Consider the following 27,582-nt stretch of genomic DNA (forward strand, 5'->3'; position numbering starts at 1 on the left):
TTTTAAAATAGCTTTCTGGTTACTTAGTGGGATGCGGATTTGATGTACTATACATCCTCCTATCAACCTAACCTAGTGGGATGCGAGTGGGATATCTATAAGAAAAAGTTTTAACTCAAAATGTAAAGTTTTTGGAAATACCGAAGAAATATCTATCTGAACTCGTTTGGACAATTTTTGATAGGACCAATACGTAAAAAGTTACACTCATTTGAATAAAACCCTGTATGACCAAATTGTCCAACTTTGACCCCCTCTAAGTCTGGAAGTTCTTGAACGATAGAGATGGAAATTTGATATTAGACATTAATATCGTAATATCAACTAATCTTGATATTAGACGATATTGTAATCAAGATGTGGCCGTTATTGAAAAAATTTGTTATTAAATAATTGTAAGTTATTAGGTACTAAGTTATTGCAAGGAATGAACTTAGATGAATTAAATTAATTATTGACTTTGAAAATATTTAATGCTTCGAGTGTTTCTTGCCTCTCCCATAACTTTAAATCTAATATATCAAAAAAAATTTCTAAACATCAGTAAAGAATGTTATAGAATTTTTTTCAGAAATGGTAAGAGCAATATAAAAAAAAAACTAATAATAATTTATAAACCATCTTGTCTAGCTGCTCTAGCATGCGATTAATTACAAGGTTTGTGTACTTTTTTATTTATGCGTTAAAAATATTATTGTGAAATGACACATAAAATTATGATTTTTTTTAATATTTAATTGCCATATGAAATGATTATAAATGATAAAAAAAAGTTGGCAAATAATTTTAAGGAATTTAAAATGCTCATGTGCTAATTAAAAACAAATATTGCACCCTGAATACTGATCGAATTGAAAGTTATTGATATGATAACAAATATTAAAATTTTTCAGATTTCTTTTTTCGAAGAATTTTAAAAATATGCTTTAAAAAAGTGTTTTTATGTGCATAAAATATAAAGTAAAAATCGAAAAATTAAATTTCGATCATAAATACTGTAAAAATCTCGAAATATGTCTTAATAGCATAAAACCAAATCATGCAAAGTTATGCTGTTATGGGTAAATGCAAAATATGCGCTAACAATTCGATGCCAAAAATTGTTCTGAAACGTGTAAATATGACATAAAAAATGCACCATAAAAATATGCATTTGCATATTTTAGTTTCTTTGATAATAATATATAAGTCATATGGCGCCGTGTTATAAAGCCATAGGTAATAAAGCCATATGGTTATATTTCTCATTTCATTGAGAAATAAGGCCATATGACTTTATTTCCATGTAAGGAATGAAATAAAACCATTATGGTGTTATTGCTCATTTAATTTTTTTCATAATTCAAATTTATTTACAAAAAAAATGTAGTTCAGTTCACAAATGAATATAATAAAGTTCAGTTCACAAATGAAATGTAATAAAATTCAGTACACAAATGAAATGTTTCAAAATTTTTAATAATTAATAATATATAAATGTACCATTCTTGATAATGGCACGACAAATTGGACACAATGTTTGTGTTCCTTTTTGCTTAGCACTTTCTTTCAGTTGTTGGTAACATGGTTGACAAAGTTTGAAATGTTTGCATGGATCATGGATCAATGATCGCTTAATAAATATTTCCTAAATAGCCGGCCTACGGCCGGACGCAAGGATTTACAACTCTATAATATGTCCAACACCGGCTTCGCTTAGTAAAGATTTCCTAAATAGCCGGCCTACGGACGGGCGCAAGGACTTTCTTCTCTATGGTATGTCCAACACCGGCTTCGCTTAGTAAAGATTTCCTAAATAGCCGGCCTACGGCCGGACGCAAGGATTTACAACTCTATAATATGTCCAATACCAGCTTCGCTTAGTAAAGATTTCCTAAATAGCCGGCCTACGGCCGGGCGCAAGGACTTTCTTCTCTATGGTATGTTCAACACCGGCTTCGCTTAGTAAAGATTTCCTAAATAGCCGGCCTACGGCCGGACGCAAGGATTTACAACTCTATAATATGTCCAACACCGGCTTCGCTTAGTAAAGATTTCCTAAATAGCCGGCCTACGGCCGGGCGCAAGGACTTTCTTCTCTATGATATGTCCAACACCGGCTTCGCTTAATAAAGATTTCCTAAATAGCCGGCCTAAGGTCGAACGCTCTTGTTACACGGAAAGTGTATTTTTAGCGAAGCCGGTGTCCAATATATCTCAGAGGAGAAAACCCTGGCGCCCGGCCGAAGGCCGGCTATCAAACATATATTTTTTTTATTTCGTGATATAAAAGTAATATAATGAAATAACTTCCCAAAAATATTTTTAGGGATTTATTTCATTTTTGAATTTTGAGGAATTATTGGCAACTGATTCTTTTGGCAATTTGTAACCGTAACTATTTCACTGTTATGGCGTTATTTCCACTTTGGTTACTTTTAGTTTATGGTGATATTGCACTTGGGTGTAGGCAATAAAGCCATATGGTTATATTTCTCATTTCATTGAGAAATAAGGTCATATGGCTTTATTACCTATGGCTTTATAACACTGCGCCAAGTCATATATCATAAAAACCCCAAAAATATTAGGCAAAAAATGAGCAATCTGGGGAATAGAGAATAGAATTTCCTACATTTGTTTGAAGAATATTTTTCCGTATCATCATTCCACCAATTTTCCTATGAAATAGTTTAAATCATAAAAACACCGTAATATTATTTTATTTACACTAGCCAATCTAAAACCGTAAATAATGGATCCACACTCTCCTTTTGGTGCACTCATCAACTTAAAATCACTTTTTGGGTCGATTCAATATCGTCCGTCCTTCCGTTAATATTTCTATTGGAACTTTTTATTCAAAGAACTTGCGGTACTTATATGAAAAAACGAAGTAGGCTGCATTTCGTATTCCGATTTAAAATCGCACGAGAACATTAATGGCGTTATATGCAAAGATTTGATACTCATGACATTTGACTTCTAATAGCTCATTAGGACCGTGACTTTTAGTTCTTTATTTAGATTATGCTATATACCAGTTTTTATTTTAGCGTCTTAAATTTCAAATTTTAGTCAATTTGTCCGCTAATTTGGATAGATTACGTTTTTCAAGGGTAATATCGCTGAAGTTATGGAAGTAATGCTAACATCCTCTGCATGATATTATTATTGATCAAATATACCCCTTAAAATCCCTAAATCCAAATTTCGAACGAAATCTCCAAATCTGTACATAAGATGGAAAGAATTTTCTTATATAAAAATTGTTTTCCAAAAAGTCCTATGTGAAGTTTTTTGAATTGTGCTAAAACGCGTTAAAAATTTTGATATTTTTCAAAATAGATATTAATTACATTAGTTAATGAATCCGCGAAGAGGCAGAATTAATCATTTTTTGTACTATAGTATTCAAAACAGGGATGATATTTACGAAAATTTAATGTTTTAAACGTTTCTTTCTAATGATGACTAAGAGATCTGTTGAACTAATAATCATAAAAATGATTTTTGATAAATGAATGACATATAAAACATAAAACATATCGCTCATTTACTACAAGACCGGCATAAATCAAAAAACGTTGTTTTGAGTAAAACAGCATTAAATGTTTTACGACATTTTACTATTTTTTAAATAACTTTCAAACAGATCGCCAGATTTGACAAATACAACTTGATATATAAAGTAAGTGTTAATATGTTTCTTATCTGCACATAAACAACATTTTTACTTAAGTAAAAATTGAGACTACTCCAAACACGCGTGTACTCCTCTAAGGACTATGACTGGTCCAAAACTAATCCAAATATATCGAAAAAAAACATACTCTATTTAGCATTGTGATGTCCTAGGAGTAATCCAGCGGACTAATCCAAAACTAGTCCCTTGCTGAAATTATGGGAGTACATGACCCGCAACATGGTCCTATGTAATGCAGGCTATGAACCATGTTGTTTTCAAAAATAATAAACATGATCCATTACTAAACGGGCAGGGTTATCCAATATACTTGCAAACTTTAGCTTTGACGTTTACAACAAAAAATCACTCATACATTTAAAATAATAGATATTTTTGAAATTCACACATATTTCCTAGAATTCAGTTCAAAAAACCGAAATTTTATATTATGTCAGTCTTGTAGTAAATGAGCGAGCTATGTATATGTTTTCCAAATTTTTTCATTAACTATTTAAGTTAATTTGTCCGTCCGTATATCCGTTAGTTTGGTTTGAACTCGATGATATTTTCGCCACTGAAGTTTAAGATCTATCAATACAATAATCCATTTCACAGTTTCTAATATTTTGTGTATATAAGATAAGGCCGCCAATAATTTGTTTAAACATTTGTTTTCACCGGTTTTTATCGAATTTATTATAATTTGTAAAACATTTGCTTTAATTTGATGCCAAAAATAATTACAATTAAATTTTTGAACTATTATGGTCAAGTACAATTAGGAAATAAATTTTTTAGCACAATAAATTTTAGAAATTGTTTCGTGTAAAGATCTTTTTATAAATACTTATATATCCACGTACATATGTATGTATGTATGTTCGTTCTCATACCCATGCAATATGTACAAATGTTATACATAATTGTAAATATGTATTTGTGTTTATTTAATGGTTCAAATTTGGCCGAAATACCAAAAAGATGAATAAATTGAATTTAACCACGAAAATAAATGCAAAAACTTAAAGAGTTGCCAGATACAAATTACACAAACACACTCATACACACATTCATACAATTAACTATTTAAAAACAGATACGCATTCTTAATTTAAATTAAAAGAAAAATATAAACAAAAAAATCTATATAAAAATTTCAAATAATTTTATTTGGCAAAAGCATACAAAAGAAGAAAAAATTAAAAAAAAACTGGCAGGGTCATACAAAATTTTATTCAAATTTATATTGAAAGCTAAAAAATTTCACTAATAAACACAAACATGGCGGAACTAAACGAACGACCGACAGACAAACATACAGACAACGACTCATAGCATAAAATCCATGAACGAACAAATTTTCAAAATTTTAAAATTCTTATTGTTTTTATACATATTGAAACGAAAAAAAAATTGAGATAAAAACAAAAATATATTTCAAATTGATATTCAACACTATACGTGATAAACTGAAATCATACACAAAAACAAAAAATTATATTATTATTTTAAAGAAATTTAAAAAAGTAAGACAAAAAAATTATATATAAAAATAGATTAATACAAGGCAACAACATGGGGCAACAATAACAAAAATTCAGAAAACCAAACTAAATCAAAACGAAAGAATACTACTCATACACAAGGTGGAGGTGGAATGATGTTGCCCGAAAAATATGTATCTATAGCTATGATTATGTGTACGAGCTGTAGAAGATGTACGATACGAAGAGGCTTTACGATCAATTCTAAATAATAGAATTTGCGTTGCTTATTTCGCTCTATAAACAACAGGCGGTTGTATAGTTCGTGTTTTTGTTGTTATTTTGGTTCGGAATTGTTGCCACTATTAGCTTGACTTCTTAGAATAGAATGAACGAAGAAAATATCAACATTTTCTCTATTCACCGATGTTTGGGGACCATTGTCAGATATTGCAAGAAATGCATTCTTTTAATAGTTAATAGTCTAATTTCACAGGGAAGACTTTATTGATATGAGTTAATATCGTACTTTTTAAATAGTATACAAAACCTTTTCAGAAAAATATCGAAATTATAAAAGGTCCAACGATTTTTGCTAAATTTTCACAACCAGCTAGCAGTGGAAAGTAGTACCAATAGGCGTCCTTATAAAAACAATATTAACTTCAAGGGTGTTATTGGAGGTAGGGTAAATTTTGGACCGATACTCATGAATGTTAAGTATTTTTTTTAGAACTTCCTTATATGGGCTAGGGTCAAATCTGAATGTAATTTCAGCCACTATTTAAGATAAGATTCCTAGGTACTTAAAAGTAACACTTGTTAAATTTTATAATGATCAGCGTATTTATGACTGTTTAAACAATATTCTGCGAGAACATTTGTATGGGGGTTACGTGAAATTATGGACCGATTTAACGACTTTTACTAACATTCAATTCTGTTCCTCTTAGCTCTTTTTTGTAGACGATATCGTGCCAACAACAGACGGACGGACTTGTTAGATAATTTTAGTGTCTTACAAGGACCCAGAATATATAAGGGCCTATAAGCAATATTTCTATGTGTTATGGAATTACACAATCGATATAAAGTATGGTTTTTGATGGTGGTCAATTCTGTTCCTCTTAGCTCTTTTTTGTAGGCGATATCGTGCCAACAACAGACGGACGGACTTGTTAGATAATTTTAGTGTCTTACAAGGACCCAGAATATATAAGGGCCTATAAGCAATATTTCTATGTGTTATGGAATTACAAAATCGATATACTGCATGCAATTTACTAGCGCATATTTTTTTTCTTGGACCAGCACTCAGGGGATGTCCCCTACTCATGCAGTGCATTGTGCTGGAACTAGGAAAATAGGTTGTGGGAGGGAGGATAGAGGGAGTAGTGTTTGTGGACATTTGATTTAAACCTTTTCACATCGAAAGTGTCGGGGAATACTTCTGCAGGAAGTTTGTTCCACATACGAACAGTGCGGCTGAAGAATGAATTTTCCCCGTAATGTGTTGTGCGGCCCAATCGACCACAAATGGGTATGTTCTTGAAGACAGTTGTGTGCTGCGTAAAAATATACGGGTATGGGGAGCGAGTTCCCTAATTTCAGAGGAACACATTCCATTATAGTATCGATAGAACACACCAATAGAGTTAGATACCCTACTGCCACCGATAAGTACCTTCGGGCTATCTTGTATGCGGTCGAGTAGCTCCAAAATAGACTTCGAAGCTCCGGCCCATACATGGGTGTTGTATTCCATTTTCGGTCGGATATAAGTGGTGTAAATAGTAAGAAGATCAGATGGAGTAAAGTATGTCTTACACCGTTTCAAAAAACCAAAAATGCTTCTTTCAACAGTTGGAAAATGTGTCCATCGGACATCGCACTGTATTTTCATGCTCAGAACATCAAGAGATTCTGATTCCTTAATATTAACACCACCCATGAATATATATGAACCAACATTATCTGCCATACGTTTATGTGTTAACCCTTTCACGCACAAAACTAAACCGCTGAAATTTTCATGGATATGACTTCACTAGACACTTTATTTTGACGTATATCGATCATTTTTGATGAAAAATGAAAAAAATGTTTTCGAAGGATATCGCAGGATATTATCCTTTTGCATAAAATGATATCAAATTCTAAAAAATAACCTAATTTTCTTTGGCAATAGCCATTTACTGTAGCTCTGAACTCAAAATTACTCAAATTTTGGACACTGGTGTCCCGTATACGTGAAAGAGTTAAAGAACAACATTGAGTCTTGAGGGTGTTAAAATCGACTGTTAACACGACCCCATTCACAGATTTTTATCAAGTCGTGATTTAGCGATTCATTCATATTGCGCCTCATTGTCCCAATCTCTAGAGGTCTTGGCCTATAATTGAATGAATAGGAATGGCAGATACTACTGTCATCGGCGAAAGAGTAGATAGAGTTGGAAGTTTGACATAGAAGGTCATTTATGAAGATAAGAAATAGGGTAGGAGAAAGGACGGAGCTTTGCGCCAAAATGGTGAATAGAATGACACCATTTCTCCGAAAGAAAGGCCAGAAGGTCTCCCGTAGAGCGACCTCTACGAAAGCCATACTGGCGGCCGCTAAGTAAATTGTTGGTCTCTACATATTTGACAAGATGGAAACTAACCATACTTTCCATAACTTAGGAAAGTGCAGAACAAATAGCAAGACAATAGCAATTATTAGCCTCTCCCTTTTTAGAAATTGGCGTGACATTAGCAATCTTCCAGCATGTCGGAAATCTCCCGGCATGGTATATGATGCTGAAAAGATTAGCTAATGGACGTGCTATCATAGAAGAGCACTGCTTCAAGACCAGTGCCGGTATGCCATTAGGTCCAGGAGACTTATTTATGCTGAGATCCGCTAGAACCCTTTGAGTTCTCCTAGTTAATTTTGTTTTCTGAAATATTAGGAACATCACAAATCGAGCTTATTTTCTCAATGGAAGTTATTAAAATTAAAAAAATATGCCACTTATGGGATCAGTATTGGATTCTTTGCTTTAAAAAAAATATGCTAAATTTAGTCATGAAATGGAACGGCTCTTTAATTGAGGCGAACTGGCTAAAAGCGGTTATAAGACACGTCATCAATGTTATACACGGATGTGCCTGATCGCATACCAGACACAGAATATATCGGAAACTTTGAAATGCTGATCACAGAAAGAATGTCTTGGTCCGTTGCTACACGGATGGCTCTAAATTGGGAGACAAAGTGGGCCTGGGGTTCTATATTGAAGACCCAGAAACAGAAATATACCACCGTGATAAGAGCAAGACAAGAAATCTTCTCAAAATGAGGTTAGTATAAAAAGGAGCGCACAACAGGCCCGATAGTGGCCTAGGTGTATTTCTTCGGATTTGATGTAGTATACATCCCCCTATCAAATTAACCTAACTTACTTAAATTAATATTCTTTTAAAACTCTGACAACTACTGGGTATTTTCGGATATTTTTTTTTTTTTTTGGTTTTTCTTAAACAATTTTGAAAGTAATTTTCATAGATCTAAACAAGAAAACATTTTTCAATATTTGAGTGTATTTGTTTCTATGATGAGGACGTAACTAACACCAATACTATAATTTCGTCATTTCCATTTACTATATAAGAAAATAGAAAATGTGCACGTACCGAACGCAATACATTGAAATATTATGCAAGTGTATAAGTAACTAATTATACATATATACACACACAAATACGAATTTCTGTGTTTGGATATCCACCTTAGGAATTACCTTTACAAATTGTTAACGACGGAAAGTGTTCAGTCGAGACCGAGCTCATCCGCGAGTTAGTTGTATTTTCTCATCCAACAGTCAAAATGGTGAGTGAAATAAACGCTCCGATAAAAAAAAATATAATTTTAAAAGAAAATTTTTAAGTGATTCAATTTATTGAAACTTGAATAAATTTTTTTAAAATATTTAAAAAAAACTAAATTTTTAATGTTTTTCGTTTTCTATTTTTCTATTTTCTAAAAAATAGGCCGATGTACCAAAACGTGAAGTTGAAAGTAAGTTGAATTTTGAATGCAGTCGATGTAAATAAAGGATTACGTTAAAAAAAAAAAAAACTGTGACTATCTAACCTAACTGTCAAGCTTAAAATGGAGATATTTTAAAAAAAATCTAACCTCAAAGTTATAAAATTAAAAGAAAAAAATAAGATTACTTTAATAAGTGAAGAAACAAGTGAATAGTTTGGAAATTTTAATACAAAATTAAAAAAGTATGAAGTATCAAAGATATGGAATTATATAATAAACTAAACTTTTAGTTTAAATAAAAAAGTGATTTAAAGCAAACAAACCTAATGAATTATAAAAAGTAATCCTAAATGAAAACATAATTTTCTATAAGTGTTTATAACCTTAAAAAACTATATTTTTTAAATATTTTAAATTAGAAAAACAAAATGCTTTAAAATATTTATAGTTGTTTGCTATAAAATGAGCTATTTTTAAAACTGTTCGCAACACAAAAGTATTGAAAATAATCTCAATACGAAATTTTCATTCATATTTACGGAATACACAATATACAACGAAAAGAGCGTGAGAGATACATTTTAAATTGAAAATTCGTTCGATGAAATAAAAAATAATATAATAACAAAATGTGTACAAAAACAACAAACCAATGCCAAAGAGTAATAAATGCAAATATATAGAACAATAACTATATATACTCTCATTATAACGCAAAAACGATCTATGGACTTCGTTAGTATTTCGTAAATTTGTATATATCTAAGAGCCTACGATATACGTTTGAACAAACGCATGTCTAATTTTGGCAAAATATATACGATATTTTCTTGTATTTTGTTGTTGGTTGCTTAATACCTACTTTTTTATAGAGATTTTCAACGCGATATTTATTTATATATACACACACATAAGTGGGTATATAGAGACAAACAAGCATATGTAGTGGTAGAGTGAGTGTTCAGATTTTGGGAATATTTATTTTTGGGTGTCAGATTTCGTGAATGTATTTGTTGTTATGTCATAATATAAAGACGCCCAGTTTCCTTTCGAAATTGGGGCTGTACATAAATTTATGTACATATATATTTTTTTGTTTAAATGCATAAACAAATAATTTATTTTTATAAATTTTGAATTGAAATAATTTGTTTGTTATATTATGAAACAATTTTAAATTTTTTTTTTTGCGGAAAGTTAATAATATTAAATAATTAAAATACTTGTTCACTTACCTACATTTATATTGATGTCAGCTATTTGATGTATTCAATTATATTTATAGACCTTTTAAGTGATCTGTCATTTAATATATAGCGTTGACCTTTATTAAGAATATCTGAAAAAAATCAAAGAAACGACTTTATTTATGTAGGTCAAGAATTTTTTTCTAAAAATATCTGAAATTTTTAAATAAGAAATTTGTTTTTATCTATTATTAAACTAACATTTTTATTAAACATATTTCTCAGAATTGCTATTGAAAGATTTTAAAAAATGTTAGATTCCAACTTCAATATAAGAACAGTTTTTTTAATTTTTAACAAAATATTAAATTTATAATATATTATATTATTATTTATTCTTACAATTTTGAAATTTAAAAATATTTTCAGAATATTAACTTTTTGAAACAAAAATTCTGAAATTTCTTCAAAGGTTTTGAAATTGTAATCGAAATTATTTACTTATCGGAAAAATCCAAGAATTTCGTATATGTTTAGTTTTCCAACTTGATAATACTTTAAAGGTATAAAATAAACCAAAATATGTAAAACACACTTTGAGGTTAGCAACAGACTTATTTAATTACGACAACTATGTTTTATGATCGTGAATACTAAATTGTAATGTTAACTACATTCTGTTGCTGCAATAGAAAGCTAATCATGCGTCGGTTACAACTAAAACTATTTTCTTTTGACACTTTGGTTGCAGCAACAGCAATTTTGTTAACCAAGGCAAGATTCGATTTAAGTAACTGTATATTTTATGTTTTACTTTAGTTGCTAGAAACGCAAATATTGGTTGCAGTAACTGAATCTTTTAGAAAATCTGATAAACTTTGGAAACTTTTTAATTTCTTTAAATAAAGATATTGAATTATTTTCTTTTAATGTTTGAAATAAAACTCATTATCCACAAAGAGTTCAATTTACAATCAAACATTTAAAAATTATTACTTAAAAAAGAAATTTTTAAAAATATGGAAAATCTTTCTCAATTTTCAACAATTTTACGGCAAGAGTTTCCTTACTACCCATTCTAAGCACTTAATTGACAATTTACATACTGGACATACTGCGGACTATATAGAACAACCAATTTCAACAAAAAAAACTAATTACAAACTCTCCACCCTTTACTCTTTTTAACAGATGTCGAATTCGTATTCGAAGTTATGGGCAGCCCTAACGAAGGCATTGATGCCGTCGATCTAGGTGATGCTCTCCGTTCTTTGAACTTGAACCCCACTTTGGCCTTGATTGAAAAGATGGGTGGCACCAAGAAGCGCGGTGAGAAAAAGTTTACCATTGAAGAATTCCTTCCCATCTACTCTCAAGTCAAGAAGGAAAAGGATCAAGGTTGCTACGAAGATTTCATTGAATGTTTGAAATTGTACGACAAGGCCGAAAACGGCACCATGCTCTTGGCTGAATTGCAACACGCCCTCCTTTCCTTGGGTGAAAACTTGGAAGATGAACAAGTTGAAGAACTCTTCGCTGACTGTATGGACCCTGAGGATGATGAAGGTTTCATCCCCTACTCCCGTAAGTTAATTGGGAATAATATTCCCCTAAATAAATAAACTTCTTTTGTCTATGTAGTTTTGAAATCAATGTTAATATTTGTACTTTTCCAATTTATTTGTATTATTTTCATGTCAATTTATTATGTGAATGTGTGTCTATATTTGTGAAAAACACCTGGCACTATCCTGTTATAAATTTATCACAAAAAAAAATCAACGTTTTTGTTAAAAAAAAAAACAAACACTATTCCAAATGAAATGCACTATATGCTCCATGACACAATACTATCCAAAACATACCAAATCAAAAACCAAATGCACCTACACTTGAACTTTATACCCATCACTACGCACCCTTCACTACCTAAATGTTCAATTTGAATGTAAATCAACCAAACACCAGAATTCATCCAAAGATTGATGAGCGACCCCGTCGTCTTCGACTAAACGGTAAGTTTTAAAATTCATTAAACATAAATTTAATTTAGCAGTTTAAGGTGAGATTTATGTCAAGTAGTTAATATTAATTTGTAATCAAAATTATATTTGTGTTATATGTCTCCTACTTCGTAAAATTATCAGAATCGGTCCGATCTATAAATCTTTTCACATATACCTTATTTACAAAATTTTGATAATGTCGAACAATTTAAAATTTGTTTTCATAAATAATAGGTTCTTACATGTCATTCATTAACATTTTTCACTTTTTGAAATTTATTCTAATCGATTTTTTTTTCTCCTTTCGTTTTTTAGCATTTCTTGCCAGAATGTGCGATAGACCCGATCAGCTATAAATTTTATTTAACATCTTTAAAAATGACGTAGCTAACAACCATTCTCCATTGATGTTATTTAACTATTTCATCACACACTCTCTCTCGTAACGATTAATTAATAATTTAATTAAATTAATTAAAACCAAAAGAAAAACTAAAAAAAAAACAAAACTGAATAAATTTGCAACAACATCTGCAAATAATATAATAATTTTCATTATTTTTTTTAAAAATAAAACAATTTTAAGAAACAAATATTTTATTATAATTTTAACAAAACTTATATGAAAAAAATCACAAAAAAAGAAGAAAAAAATTTAAAAAACTTATGTTGTTGTTCATTTTTTTAAAATTAAATTAAAATACCATAAATAAAAACTGATATAGAAAAAAAAAACAAACATAAATAGTGCAGGAAATAATCAAAGCTATTAACTGTATTAGAAAGTATTTTAAGAATATTTTTCTTTCAAAACAAAAAAAAAAAAAACTGGAATAGTTCTATTCTCACAGTAATGGGTTAAATTTTAACAGATCGCTCTCAGCTTATTTTTCATCTAAATGATTTCATTTTAAAGTTTAAAAGTTTCTACATAGAGTTGTGATAGATGCCTCGAAAGTTCTTCTTCTCTTATAAAATAAATCATATGTCTAAGTAATCCTACACCTCTATAGTGTGGAATATATTATGTGTTTGACGTTAACGAATCGAACTACGTTTAAACTTAGGCTATATATAAGGTGTTCTCAGAAAATCGCTTGAAAAATTACATATTCTAAGAAATTTTATGACTATCTGTCGGTAATAGATCCTGGTGCCCTTAAGGGCTTTAATAATCTTTCATGAAAAACAGTTTAAATATGATATAAAGATAAAATTCTACATGAAATTCTGGTTAGGACCCAGTACCCATAATAAGCAAGCTACTAAACTCACTTAATTGGTCGTATACAGCGCAGTAATGTCTATTATGCAAAAGGATGAAAACTATTTTTATTTTGTCCAAAGTTATACCAAAAAAAAAAAAAACGATTTTGGCGGCCACAGTTCCAACTTTTCGTATGATTTATATAGTGGAGCACAGACTGAGATATCTTAGTACAAGCATCTTCCATGACCTGTAATATTTCTTGGCGAATTGCCTTCTCACTTAATTGGTCGTATACAGCGCAATAATGTCTATTATGCAAAAGGATGAAAACTATTCTTATTTTGTACAAAGTTATTCCAAAAAAAATACGGGTTTGGCGGCCACAGTTCCAACTTTTCGTATGATTTATATAGTGGGGCAAAGACAGAGCTATCTTAGAGCTGTTACCAGTACTTTTAGCCTGAAACTGTCATTGAACTCATTCAACGGTGCATTGGCCGAATCGACAGAACCCCACAGAAGGAGTGACTGCCGGGACTATTTGTTGGGAATGCGTTGTTGACATCATATGAACAGGATGCAGAGTGTGTCTTAAGTGTTCGGGACTTAGAATGTGTCAGATGAATGTTTACATGAATGTGTCAAATGAAAGGTATTTTCAAGGGTTGAAAGATGATGGATGTACATTAGGGTGTCCACTAAATGCAAAAGTAATGTGGACTAAAAATTTTCTAAAACTTTTTTCCCGTAGTCACATCAAATTTGGAATTTTTTGAGGTCCATTTAAAAAAACTTGGGAGATATTTTTTTCATAAATGAGATCAGGATTTTCAATCGCTGGTAAGGAACTGAGGACCCTTAAAAAAAAATATTTTTCTCATATTCAGTACATTAATACGCATCGATTGAGAGGTATTCGTAAATAAGATTCTTAAAACGGTTGTTTCTCGGGACACTAATGTACATCATTCCAAGGTTTGTGATATAAATAAAGTTCTCAGGTTTTTACGGGATTAAGGGTTATCATTGCCAGATATTCCACAACGGGGCTGTAATTGTCTGAGATTAGAAATTTTGTACTTGAAAAGGCGCCACCCATGTGCAAAATTGCCACAAAGAAGCAGAATTCTCTAACTGTGGTTGGACGCATAGGACGCCAAGGCAGGGCTTCAAAGTACTCTAGGAACTATGCCTTAAGAATGAATCCAATCGAACTTGTTAAAAGAATAGCAAGACCGCCCAAATTAGGGAGAAATCATTTTAAGGCTATCCCAATTGGTCAAATGGTCTCCGAAGTTAAATAGCTGAACTATAACTGCAAGTGCCCCTAAAAATATGTAATAACGCGATAACCAATACCCAGCACTATTACGCGAACGAAATAAACCAAATATGTACATAATTTAAATTATTTGTTCCGTTACATATTCTTCTTAACATTTTGTATACAACAGAGGGCGCAAGTGTAGAAACTTCCCCTCTTATTAGAGGTACTAAAAAGCATTTACGAAAAGCAACTTTTAGCAAGAGAAAAATACAACACAAGCTCACTAAAGCTTTAGCTTTGTCAGAAACAAGGGGAAGAAATCGTTAAGTGTTTTCAACTTTAATTAACCGTACTGTGTGCTGCATATAAAAATCAGTTGACTGCGAGATAACAAACCTTACAGATATTTACGGTATATTTTATAAAACAAAAAAACAAACTGCGTTTTCTTTTTTAAAATTTCTTTTAAATACTTAAAAACCATAAAAAAAGGTGCAAATTAGCAACAAAAAAATCTATAAAAGAAAATAAATACAAAAATCAAATAAAAACAATACGATAACCGGCTAAAAGTGAAATAGAATAATATTGTTTCTTTTTTCTTTAATTTAATTTTCCAGCAGAAAAAAACATATTTAGATTTTTGGGTCTTTTATTGAGTTCATTTTGAAAATATATTTTTTTTTTGTTTTAGAAAAAAAAGCATCCCATAATAGTGTTTTAAATTAATTAAATTTCCTGTGTTATTTCTATTTATTTTTTAGTTTATCAAATATTGTGCAAAATCATTCCATTTAATTTAAACAAAAATTATATAATTTTTTATAAAAAAAAAGGAATAAATAAAACCAAAAAAAAATTAAAGAAAAAATATTACTCTAGATAAAATAGAAAGGAAAATTCTTCACATATACATACACACCAACAGCAGCAAGGAAAGAAAAATTATTTAACATCAACATATTTTTTCAAAGGATTCTGTATACACCGTTAAATTCACATACATACAAACGTTGTTATACATTTAGTGCACTCTCACAGTTGTTTCTCATTATTAGAGAGAGAGAGTGTGAGTAAAAGGAAGAGAGAGAGAGAGAGTGAAAAAATAATAGTTCTTTTGTATAATGGCGGATGTTATGGATAAAAGCTCCGTTATGGAAGCTGCTACTGTGGCAGTAGATCCTGTTCCTGTTAGTGTTCCAGTATTGTCAAATGATGATTTACAACATGTTAAAGAACAAGTACAACAACACCAGCAGCAGCAGCAGCAGCAGCAGCAAGAACAAAAAAATGCTGCAGCATCTACACCACAACAGGATAATTTGCAACAGCAGCAGCAACAACAACAACAGGAAATAACAACCCAACAGATTATAGATACAAAACAACAACAACAAACAACCCCACAGATTCTGGATACAAAACAACAGCAACAACAAAATCCACCACAACAATTAGAACTTAAAGGTATTTAAAGAATTATTGTATTACATACATATTTTGAACTTGAGCCTGCATGGAAACCAATATTGAATATATATTTAAATTTAAAATTTAATTCCTTTAGTGTAAAGGTGTAAGAGTAATTCTGACAAATTTTGTCAGTATAGAACTGTTATTGATCCAAAACTAATCAAGAATGTATGTTCTTTTGAAAATCGTACTAAAGCTTTTATTAATGTGTGTATAACAACAACAGAAATGTTTAAAGAAGTCAAAACCCAGAGACCTAGTTATACTTGGACTGGGTTCGCAGAATCCGTATCAGGGCTCAAATTATGGCATACGATATCAATTGAAATCTCAATAGAATCTATATGGAGATTTCGATCGATATCGTATGTCATAATTTGAGCCCTGATACGGATTCTACGAACCCAGTCCAAGTATAACTAGGTCTCTGGGTTTCGTATGCCGTAATTTGTGCCCTGGCTTCAAGACTTCTCCATCTTATCAGGTTTTAGATATTGAGTCCTTAAGTTGAAAAAACGCTTGCTTTTTTGCAATATTTAAGACACAAAGCCAATTTTTTTTTATGAAATTTGTAATGTCATATGAAAGTCCTATCTGTCGACTTTAAGATAGAGGTTTAACATCTATTATAACGTCTCAAACCTGTGCTCCCATAGAGGGTCGATAGATAATTACCACAAATAATGTTGCATTTAGAAAATCTAAACTCTTGAAAATTAAATTAAATATATGTTACGTCGATCCTAAGAAACTCAACTAGACCACTATCGTGCATGTTGTATGCTCCTTTATCGGAGCCTCTGATTGGAATTTAACCCACGTTCTCTGTACTTTCCTTTTTCATTTCAATATGGATATCAAATCTTCAATAATTCTGTGAGGCATGCTTTCGAGAAGTTTCCTATTTAAAATCAGCAAAATCCGTTTATAAATAACAGAGATATGAGCAAAAATCCGAGGTAATCTCTGAAAATTTCATCAAATGCTTTAAAAAAAAAAACCAACAACAACATTGCTTATTGAAAAAGCGTATGTGTGGTAATATGTAGATTGTATTGTGCTGCGTATTTTGTTGGATCAAAAGTATACGTGTACCGAATTTCGTCGAATTATCTTCAATTTGTTGTTTGATTACAAAGTTTACATGGACAGACAGACGGACGGACGGGCTTAATCGACTCAGAAAATAATTCTAAGCAGATACCCTCCGCGCTAAAGTGGTGTAGGGTAAAAAAATATGAAATTTGACAATGTGAAACTGAATGTTCTTTTCAAAATTTTGCACTTTATCAAAAAACTTTGAAGGATTTTCAAGAATTTCAATTTTCAAGGACATTTTCTTTTGTCATATTAAAACTATTTTCACCCGAAGAATGCTGAGATTTTCCACTCCCAATTGATACCCATTTTGACTTAATAGTCCTAGCTAAATGTAAGAAAATTTTAATTCTTCATTTTAAACTTTAAAGTCCTTTTAATGGAAGAAAAAATCAGATAACGAAAGATTTTTAATATAGCTTAACTATATCAAGTCTGTAGTTTCCAACGTATATGATCTTGCTAACGGTGTAATCATAAGGTTTAACCAGATGTCGGAAATTTTTATCCGATTTAATTTGAAGAGCTTACGAATTAAAAATCTTAAATAAAATATTAATTCTAAAGAAATATAAATTAAAATTTTTAAAAATTACGCATAATAAATATCAAGTGTCAATATATACAATTTCTATAACTTTTATATAATATGCAATTTTAAGGAATAATTTGACATTTAAGAAATACATGAAGTATATAACGTATTTATATAAAAACACAACGATTTCCCTTCCTTCCTTCCTTTCCCTGAAGATAGGAATGTGTCATATGTCTAAGTGTTCATATTCTGGAAATGTTAATCATTTTAACTTCTTATTGTTTTTTTTTTTTGTATCAGAAAAAAATATCAACAACAGACATGTCCTTTTAACGTGTTACTTGTATTGTCTGACTGTCTCAGACATGTTTTATTTAACTTTTCTCAGCTTTTTTCCATTGTTGAAATTGCTGGTAATCGTAAATTTATCTATTGTTTTAAATGTTAAGTTTGAGTTATTTTTACTCCTATACATAAACAGGGTGTAGACAACAAAATCTTTAATATATAACTTTGAAATTTGAATATATGTATAATCAAATATGTATTGCAAAAAATCTGTTATATACTCTATTCATATTGAAAGATTCCCTCCTATACCATTTTTTTGTTAGTTTGCAGATTGTTGTGCACACCCTTTAGCTGTAAATATACATATTTTATTGTTTTATATTGCGTGTTACCAAATGTCATATTAAATTTCTAAAGTTTATTGTCTGTATACTCTTATTTGTATGTACAGTAAATTTTCTAACGTTTCTTCGTGTCATAATTTTATTTTAGCTTTTTTTTTGCTCACATCAAAGGTGTGTCTCCTTTTTGTTTTTGATTATCTAGTTATTTTTACTTTACGAGAATTACAGGACGAATAAAAAGGAGTGTATTAATTTTGTTAGTTTATTTAATGTTAAAGGTGCCATTTTATGTAGAAACTTTCTTTATAGTTGTGGTTTTAGTTGTTGTTATTGTTGTCATTATTTTTTGAAGGTCAGGCACTTTGGTTAATTAATTCATTAAAAATTTTGTTAAATTAAGATTTTTGTCCATTTATAATTGGTCTACTTAACTACTTCCATTTTGTGTTGTATTTTATACCCTACACCACTGCAGTGAGAAATGTATTGTTAGTTTGTGCTGATATCTGTAACATCTAAATGTAATGACCATCATAATATAGTTTATAAATTGACTCAAAATCACTCAAGATCGCATACTTGGCCTTACGAAAATCGGACATGTTCGACTATAATTTCTTTTTTATTGCACTTTTCAATTGGTTTGGTATTGTAGATGGTGATTCATAGATTCTCTCGTGAGTAAATGAGAATAACATGTTTTTTTTGACTTGTTTAAATACTCTAACAAAATTTGCAATCTTTTACTATTTTTAAAACAAATAATTTTTGTTTTTATTTTGTTGATTTTTATCGCACACCTGATGATTGGTAACATTAAGTTGTAAAATATAAAATAGATAAAAATGTGACAAGTACGTATGTATAATTTTATTTTGCAAAATAAATATATTTCTTAATACAACAGAACTAATAGAAATTGGTCTTTGAGGTGAAAGTTCAAATTTTTAAATATTTAGGTTTTAGAAAAGTATAACCGACATATTATAATAGTATACATATTTCAAAGAAGACATCAGATTATAAAATGTTACCCAAAATTAAATCTCAAATAGGTTCAAAAAGTTGAACTCCAAAGGGTAGTTAGAACCACCCACACTTCGCCTCTGCCGAATCTTATATACCCTTCACCATAGTGTGTTAAAGCAAGATTAATTTTATAAAATTCAATTTATTTCATTTTACCCGACACTACCATTACTTTAGCAATAATAAAACATAACAAAAAACAACAACAAATTACTACAAATAAAACAAAATACGCAAAGCATTAAAGCCAACACATCCAAACATACTTTTTTATCAATAAGCATTGTTGTTGTTGCTTTTTTGTCAAAGCATACAAACAATTTTCTTTTTTTGATGAAATATTCAGAGGTTGTCTTGGATATGATATGAGATATTTATGGACGTTATTTATGGACGGTTTTGGCTGATTTTAACCAGGAAACTTCTCGAAAGCATGGCTGACAGAATTATTGAAGGTTTAGATCCCGAAGATATCTGGGGTCTTCAGAAAATTTATTTTAACCGACACAAAGAAGGACAGACATGGCTTAATCGAGTCCGCTATCTATAAAGATCCAGAATATATATACTTTAAAGGGTCGGAAAATTATTTTGTAGAAATTACAAACGGAATGACAAACTTATATATACCTTTCACGAAGGGTATAAATAGACAAACAGAATGAAGACTTATAACATCAAATTGCTTTAAATAAGTAGGCGTAGTAATAATAAGGACACTCCTACTTTTTATATAGAAAATATATGCACGAGAATGAAGAAATTTTAATTATATAAAGTATTTTTATAATGTATTAATATTTAAACCATAAAGGAATATAATTATTTAGATAAACATGCCCACATTTCGCTATATTTTGACTATTTTTAATATTGTAGTATATTTTAAAAAAATTTCAAAGTAGGCGTGGTCAATACGAATATTATAGTTATATTTGTTAAGCTTAATGCTGATTTTAATAAAATTTTGTTTAAAACAGTGATCAAAAGAAAACTCTCAAAATACGTAAAATAAATTTAGAAAATAAAGTGAGCGTTGCCAAGATATTACCGCCCACATTTTTTATAGTGATGCATTATAATTAAATTAATATCTTCAAAATTTAAAAGATGATTGCACTTTGAAATTTAAAATAGAAGTTATTCACTGTTTTACACAAATATTATTAGGTCTAAATGTGTACTAAAAAATTTTAACGTTTCCATAGTACTGGAAGTCTTAAGACGCAGAAATTGACAATCTTTTTATACCGTACACCTCTTTGGTCGATTAAGCCATGTACGTCAGTCCATGTAAACCTTGTAATTAAACTACAGGTCGCAATTTTGAAGATACTTAAATGGAATTTGGTACACGCATTACTTTTGACCCAAGGACGAACCCTATTGATTTTGTTTGGCATCGGTCGTAGCCCCCATATAACCGGACCCCCTAAATTGTGATTTACAGCTCACAATTATGCCAAATATACTAATATCCCTGCAAAAAAAGGAACAACTACGTTTTATACAAGCATAAATGATATTGCAAAATTTGGTAATGAGCGGCCCTTATTTAACGTTAGCACCCTTGCAAAGTCCCCCTCTGAAAATTTCCTTATAAACACGGGTATTTCAATAAAATTCTGCATTATTAACTTTAATGTCAACAAAAATCCCTCCAACAAATTTTGTTAGGATCGGTTCATATTTGACCCTAGACCCCATGTATAGTCTTTATCAGAGAATAATTTTTTCACCAAAATATATATATCAAAAATAAAGAAAAATTCCACATAAATGCTTTATTATTAAAAATAACATACAGATATACTCATAAATGGTGTAGGGTATCATATGATCGGCCACACCCGACTTCACTTTTTACTTGTATAATTTTGACATTTGTTGTTTGATGAAAAAGGTCATCAAAAGCTGTGAATTTAACCGAGGGCTTATCATAGGAGCAAAATTTTTATTTTTAACACAGACAAGTTAGATAAACAGTTTTCTACTACTTTCTAATGTGATGATAAAGTTATTCGATTAAAAGTACTTCGTTTATTATGCTGGACATATAAATCGATTACATACGCCGACATTTAAAGATAATATACACATTTTTTATTTCCAGAAAAGAAAAACCAACATTTTAACTTATTATTACAATGATTATCACACATTATTGATTTTTCTTGTATAATGTTATTGACATCATTGAATATATTGTATTAGAACAGTCTTATTGTCTTTCAAAGTTGTCACCAATAATTTTACAACCACCATCAACAATTTCTTATCCTTCTTTTGACGTCATAAACAATTTAATATGTTTGTCTGCGTTTTTTTTTTATCAAATTGACATTCATGCTACAGACAAAAACCATTAAGATGCAAAATTGCATCACGTACAATGATGCAATGGTGACTCAAGTATGAAGCATAGATAGAGTGATAGAGACGGGGATTTAGGGGGAAGATTTACGGAGATCAACAAACTAAAAGTGTGACAATTGCATATTTTTCTGCAAAAAAAAGTTTTTTTCTCTTGTTTTTTTTATTTTCTTCATCTAATTGTTTGGTTTAAAAACAATTTGATAACAATGCAGCAGAGAAGAAGAGAAAAAAATTTGAAAATCTATTAAAATGTATCTGAATAAATGAGTAATTAACAGTTAACACTACATATGTATGTATGTAGCTGTGGCTAAATTGCAAAATATATTAAGTCTATACATATTTAATTTATACATGTTTATATAAATCATCTTAGTTATTCGAACAATCTTATAATATTTAAAAAATTCTATTTTATTTTCGACTTAATCAGTTTTAACTTGTTGACACACACACTTGGTTAAATAAACTACATATTTAGTAAATTGTGTTAAAATCATAAACAAGTTCTTCTTATATGACATACATTTAAGTTAATAATCTAGCTACAATTTCAAATTTATGACAACTAATTTAAAATCCATTTTTTTCGCATTTAATAAATTAAGAAAAAAAAATTTAAATAAAAAATAACTTTAGCAAACATTTGTTGAACTGAGAAAAGTAGACAATAGTTTAATGTGTGTAGTCGGTTTACGCAATTTGTACCCTACATTCGAATTATTAGAATGGGATGTCATTACGGCCAAATATTTTTAATTGGATATTTTTGCTAGTTTTAAGTTAAAATCATCTCATATCATTAAATTAGTAACAATACTTAGTTAAATTGCAATCAGCAGTCCTATACTTTCTCACTATCCCAATGAAAATGTTTTTAAAAAAGTACCAGAAAGTTTTCTTTTGTTGGTTTTATTATTCAGTGGTCCGTAAAACCAGAATCTGCTAAGTAAAGCTATGCATCATGAGAAGCAACTCCACTTGTTTACCCTTGTGGTAATTTTTTTCGACAATCCGTCTCTCTCAAGAAAAAAAGAAAGATAGATGAAATATAAAGATAGAAAAGATAAAGATATAGAAACAGATTAAGTCCTGAAGGAATCGCTCTAGTTCTTATCATTACATTCATATCACGAAATTGTGGAAATATCTGATCGAAAAACAGGTTTATTCACCTGATAACAAAAAGTAGAAGAATAAATGGATTGCACGCAGCAATACTTTCCAGTAGCCTCGTAATTTTTCATAAGACTCTATATTCTAGAGCGATTGCAAATAAAAGGCTCAATCATCTATAATTTCTCAACAACCTCGCATAATCTGCAAAAGTCTATTAAAAGATCAGTGGCCAAAGAGGTTAATGACATAAAACATAATTATGAAGACAAATTTGACAGCCAATCTTCAGGAATGAATCCTTGACCTTGAATGAATCATATGAACCTATATGAATTAAATACAAAAATTAGTGTATCTGGGAACTTATTAGAGCTAGAAACAAATCAAATTTTCCACGAAAAGCTTTAACGTTTATATGAACATTTTGGGAAAAAATAGGCGGACTTTCATTAGGAGGTCTTGGAACCTCTCATATGAATTAAATAAAAAATTAGAGTTAAAATCCTCAAATTTCCCACCAAAAACTTTCACATCAATGTGAAAATTTGGATAATAAATTGGTGGACTAGCAATAGGTGGCGTGGTACTTCCAATATGAATTAAATCCTAAAATTCGTTTAAGGGGCCTCTAGACGATCACACTTTAAGTACGTAAAGTCTAATGAAATTCCATTCGTATGACAAAAAAAGGAGAATAAAAGTCGTATGATTTATATTTTTGTGTTTACACGATTGGTATAAAACAATAACAGTGTAAGATGGAAACAGCTGTTTCACTTTTTGTATGTGTTCACATAAAAATACATCCCTGATCTAATGCGACTTGCTTGTTTTTTGAATCATTTCAAAAAACGAAGAGAGCCATACGACTGTCAAAATTTGCATCCGTATTATCTCTCAATGTGTGGTGGTTTCATTACATATTGCAGTTAGGCGAACATATTCGTACTCATTTTGACAGATCATATTAATTGTGTGCTCGACTAAAGGGGGATTTATTTAGGAAATTATTAGAGCGGGAATTTTTAAACTTTGCTCGAATAACTTTCATTAGGGGTCTTTATTTTATATTTGGATATTAATAATTCTCTTATAGACAATATTACATTTACCTACATATTTTTAATTAAGTCATTATATCATTTCTGTAATACCTGATTTAATTCGAGAACTATTTAAAATTAATGAAGTGTACTCAAATAGTCTAATTTTACTATTTCTACTTAACAGACTAAAAATATAGTATAGTTAGTTCTAATAGTAATCTTACTAGATTTATTGAAATTTAAATGATGAGAAGAATAAATTTATTACGTATTCATTACTGGTAACAGCGAATGAATGAGCTCATATTAATTTAAAGTTTCACTTCAATACCTTTTTTTAAATTTTTGCAAAAAATACATGTTGTATTTTTCTAGATTCTTTTTTTTGTAAAGCAGTTCAAACAGTTGGTGTAGTTTTAGTATTCATTTGAAACCCAAATTAGTTCGTTTTCTAGTTGTTGTACACAAAATTTGAATAAATAACCGAAATGATAATTTTTTGCATGAAGTCATCAAAGAAGACTTGTAGATTAATGGACAACAAATAAATAAATTCACTCGTTTGTTTGAGGAATACACTACTCTCTATTGTTCACGAATATATATTTGACATTCACTCTATTCACTCGAAGTCGTACTAATCAAAAGGCTCATAAATTGTTCGCTGGTGAAATTTAATATTTATCTTTTTTAACATTTATGGAATGATTGATGTTAGTTTAGTGTAGTATTTTAATAAATTTAAATTCTTGTTGGTGAAATTGTTGTCTTTTTATTTATTACTATTATTATTTGTTGTATTTGGTCAGCATGTTTTGTTTTATTATTTTTAATTCAATTTAAAATCTTATAACAGGTGCGCTTGAGTGTATAATTTATATTTTTAAATACCGTTCAATTGGGGGCAAATACTTAGTAATTGTTATAATACATTTAAACAATTATCAACTATGAAGTCTGTTTATTTGAGAAATGATCTCATAATGGTGTAAAGGTTTTGTTCAATTGTTTGCTTATAAATTATAAATTAATGTAGAATAATCAAAAGCAATTTCATTTGAATTTAGTTAAATTAAAAAAAAAAATTAATACTTTATAATTGTATATCAAAATATTGTAATTTAATAAAGCGTTAAGATCTTATTACGAAAGTAAATTTGCTTTTGGGAGAGAACAATATTGCACAGTGGTATAGGAAAAAAAAAAGAGGGAAATAATTCGGTAACTTCTAAACGGTTAATCCGATTTTAATGAAATTTGGTATGCACAAAGAGGAGGTGTTGTCGAGTTTAGGTTTTGAATTTGGACCTTATAGGCCAACCAGGGGCCCGGCGGGGGGTCCTCAAATTAGGACACCTCGGCTATGTTAAATTTTTAAAACGATCCTATTTCTTCATTTGAGTTCCGATTTTAGCAGTAAATTATCTCTTATAGTTTAGGAGATATTCGCATTTGAAAATTAAAATTTTAAAATTTTTACCGTCCTTACTTTAGTTTTTTTGATAATAGCGGGTCCAAATATTCCCGATTTTTTTTATTCGCTTAACAACAAGTTTATATATCAAGCAGTGAAAGAATTATGTAAAAATCATGACTGAGTCCAAAGTTATAGGCATTTTAATTTAAAAAATAAAAAAAAGGCGATTTTTTGTCATTTTTTGGGAAAAAAGTATCTTTTTCTTTTTAAGTTATCTAAAAAGTTTCTAAGAAGATGTATATAGAATTTATACTTTTTGGAAAGCTGACTTTACATAAAGTACGATAAATGAAACAAAACCTAAAAATTTTTGATACCGAGGGAACCAGGTCCATCCAAAAAACCCTATTTTTTATGGAAAATTCAATTTTGAGCAAAAATTCTCAAATCGCATAGTCGATATCAAATTATAGTGACCTGTTTTATATGACCCAATATGTTCTTAATCATTTTGTAACGGGTTTCGATAACCCTGCCCCTGGTATGGATATAATAGGCAAAAAACCAAAAAATCCCATTTTTGGGATTTTTTAAAACTTTTTTGAGAATTCCGGGATTTCTAATAAGAAAATTCGAAATTTTTATTTAATTTTGGATTTTGAGTAAAAAAATCTACCTAACTGTAAAATTTCATCAAAAAATATTCATAAATAAAATTTTTATTGCAATTTGAAAAAATTGTATCTTCGCAAAAACTGAATAAAAAACATTTTTTAATTTTTTTAAAAAAGTATTCCGCGAATTTTTTAATTTTCAAAAATTATATACAGTTTTGAAAAATAGACAAAATTACCTTTCCATTGATATATAACATGCCTACCTAATGTTTTTTAAGTGACAAATTAATTAGGGAAAACTCAACATCTTTTAGAAAATTTACATAGCACTATTGTTTTCATCCATAAGGTTAACTCTTAAATTTGTTACATATATGGATGAAAATAATAGTGCTAGGTAAATTTTCTAAAAGATGTTTAGTTTTCCCTAACCGTTTAGAAGTTACCGAATTATTTCCCTCTTTTTTTTTCCTATACCACTGTGTATTGTTTGAACAGATGAGTTAGTTTAGAATTTCTTCTGAGAAGTAATATGGTACTGATGTTCCCAACTATACGAAATTGAAACCTCCTATCAGACCTTTCATATGATATCAAATATAAAAAACTTCTTTGCAGGAAATATGAAAAAATTCTAAAAACTTTAAAAATGTACCTTTTTAACCTTTCACCCAGATCACCAAAAATTAACCGCACGACAAAATTTTGAGAAATGGTATCTTACAATTAAAGTTTAATTTTAGATATTAAAGCGCCTTTCAAAGAACATTTCATATGGTACTAAATTTGCATAGATTTAGTGAATTCAGTGTTATCCGTAAGAACCAATTAATACTTCCGATAATATTGTTTAATTCCACTGAAGTAACATGTTTGAAGCGGTTGATATATGATGAATCTTATCTCATCATTTTATACGTTTCGTTTGCGGTATCTACTGATTTGATACCACAACTAGAGAAAATCTTCTGCACCTCAATTTTATCCAAGGATGATACATTTCTAACGTATTCGACGGCAGTGAGACTGAACAAGTAGAAGTATTATATATCGAATCTTATCTGTATGGAAGGTAGTATATATGTATGTAATTTACATACATACATACATATAATTCCATAATTTATTACCATGGTTTACTCAATTTCTAGATTTATAATGAGTATTATTATTTTATATCGATATTTATATGGACTGGAGTCAGTTATGGATCGAGCTTTGTAGAATGTGAAAAAAAAGAATATTAAACTTGAATTTTATCATTATTCCATAATTTTTTAACGATTTATTGACAATAAACTAATTCTCAGCAGTAGGTATTTGGGAAAAATATGGACCGATCCTAGTGAAATTTAATGGAGGTTTTGGTTCTTATAAAAG

At 29.8% G+C, this 27,582-nt stretch overlaps 2 protein-coding genes across 3 annotated transcripts in view; both read left to right on the top strand.

Moving 5' to 3' along the window:
- The first annotated feature begins 8,535 nt into the window (after positions 1 to 8,535).
- LOC119603300 (myosin light chain alkali) lies at positions 8,536 to 12,942 on the top strand. 2 transcript variants are annotated; one of them, XM_037955300.1, is made up of 5 exons: positions 8,536 to 9,022; positions 9,184 to 9,211; positions 11,563 to 11,955; positions 12,340 to 12,386; positions 12,693 to 12,942. In XM_037955300.1, exons 1-4 carry the CDS (start codon positions 9,020 to 9,022, stop codon positions 12,381 to 12,383), a joined length of 468 nt encoding a protein of 155 aa, XP_037811228.1. In that variant the 5' UTR covers positions 8,536 to 9,019; the 3' UTR covers positions 12,384 to 12,386; positions 12,693 to 12,942. The 2 variants fall into 2 exon arrangements, with proteins under 2 accessions (XP_037811228.1, XP_037811229.1); XM_037955301.1 differs by lacking the exon at positions 12,340 to 12,386 and having other exon boundaries at positions 8,744 to 9,022.
- A 2,259-nt stretch (positions 12,943 to 15,201) lies between these two features.
- Positions 15,202 to 27,582, top strand: part of LOC119603297 (microtubule-associated protein 2) — a 72,055-nt gene continuing 59,674 nt past the window's right edge. Inside the window, exons 1-2 of the mRNA XM_037955296.1 lie at positions 15,202 to 15,266; positions 15,619 to 16,321. Coding sequence (XP_037811224.1) covers positions 15,979 to 16,321 — 343 coding nt within the window. The 5' untranslated portion in view covers positions 15,202 to 15,266; positions 15,619 to 15,978. The remainder of the gene's footprint in view (positions 15,267 to 15,618; positions 16,322 to 27,582) is intronic.

Source organism: Lucilia sericata, unplaced genomic scaffold (genome assembly GCF_015586225.1).
Source record: "Lucilia sericata isolate MDLA Ls3-8-SP2 unplaced genomic scaffold, ASM1558622v1 Contig000289F_arrow, whole genome shotgun sequence".
NCBI classification, from domain to species: domain Eukaryota; kingdom Metazoa; phylum Arthropoda; class Insecta; order Diptera; family Calliphoridae; genus Lucilia; species Lucilia sericata.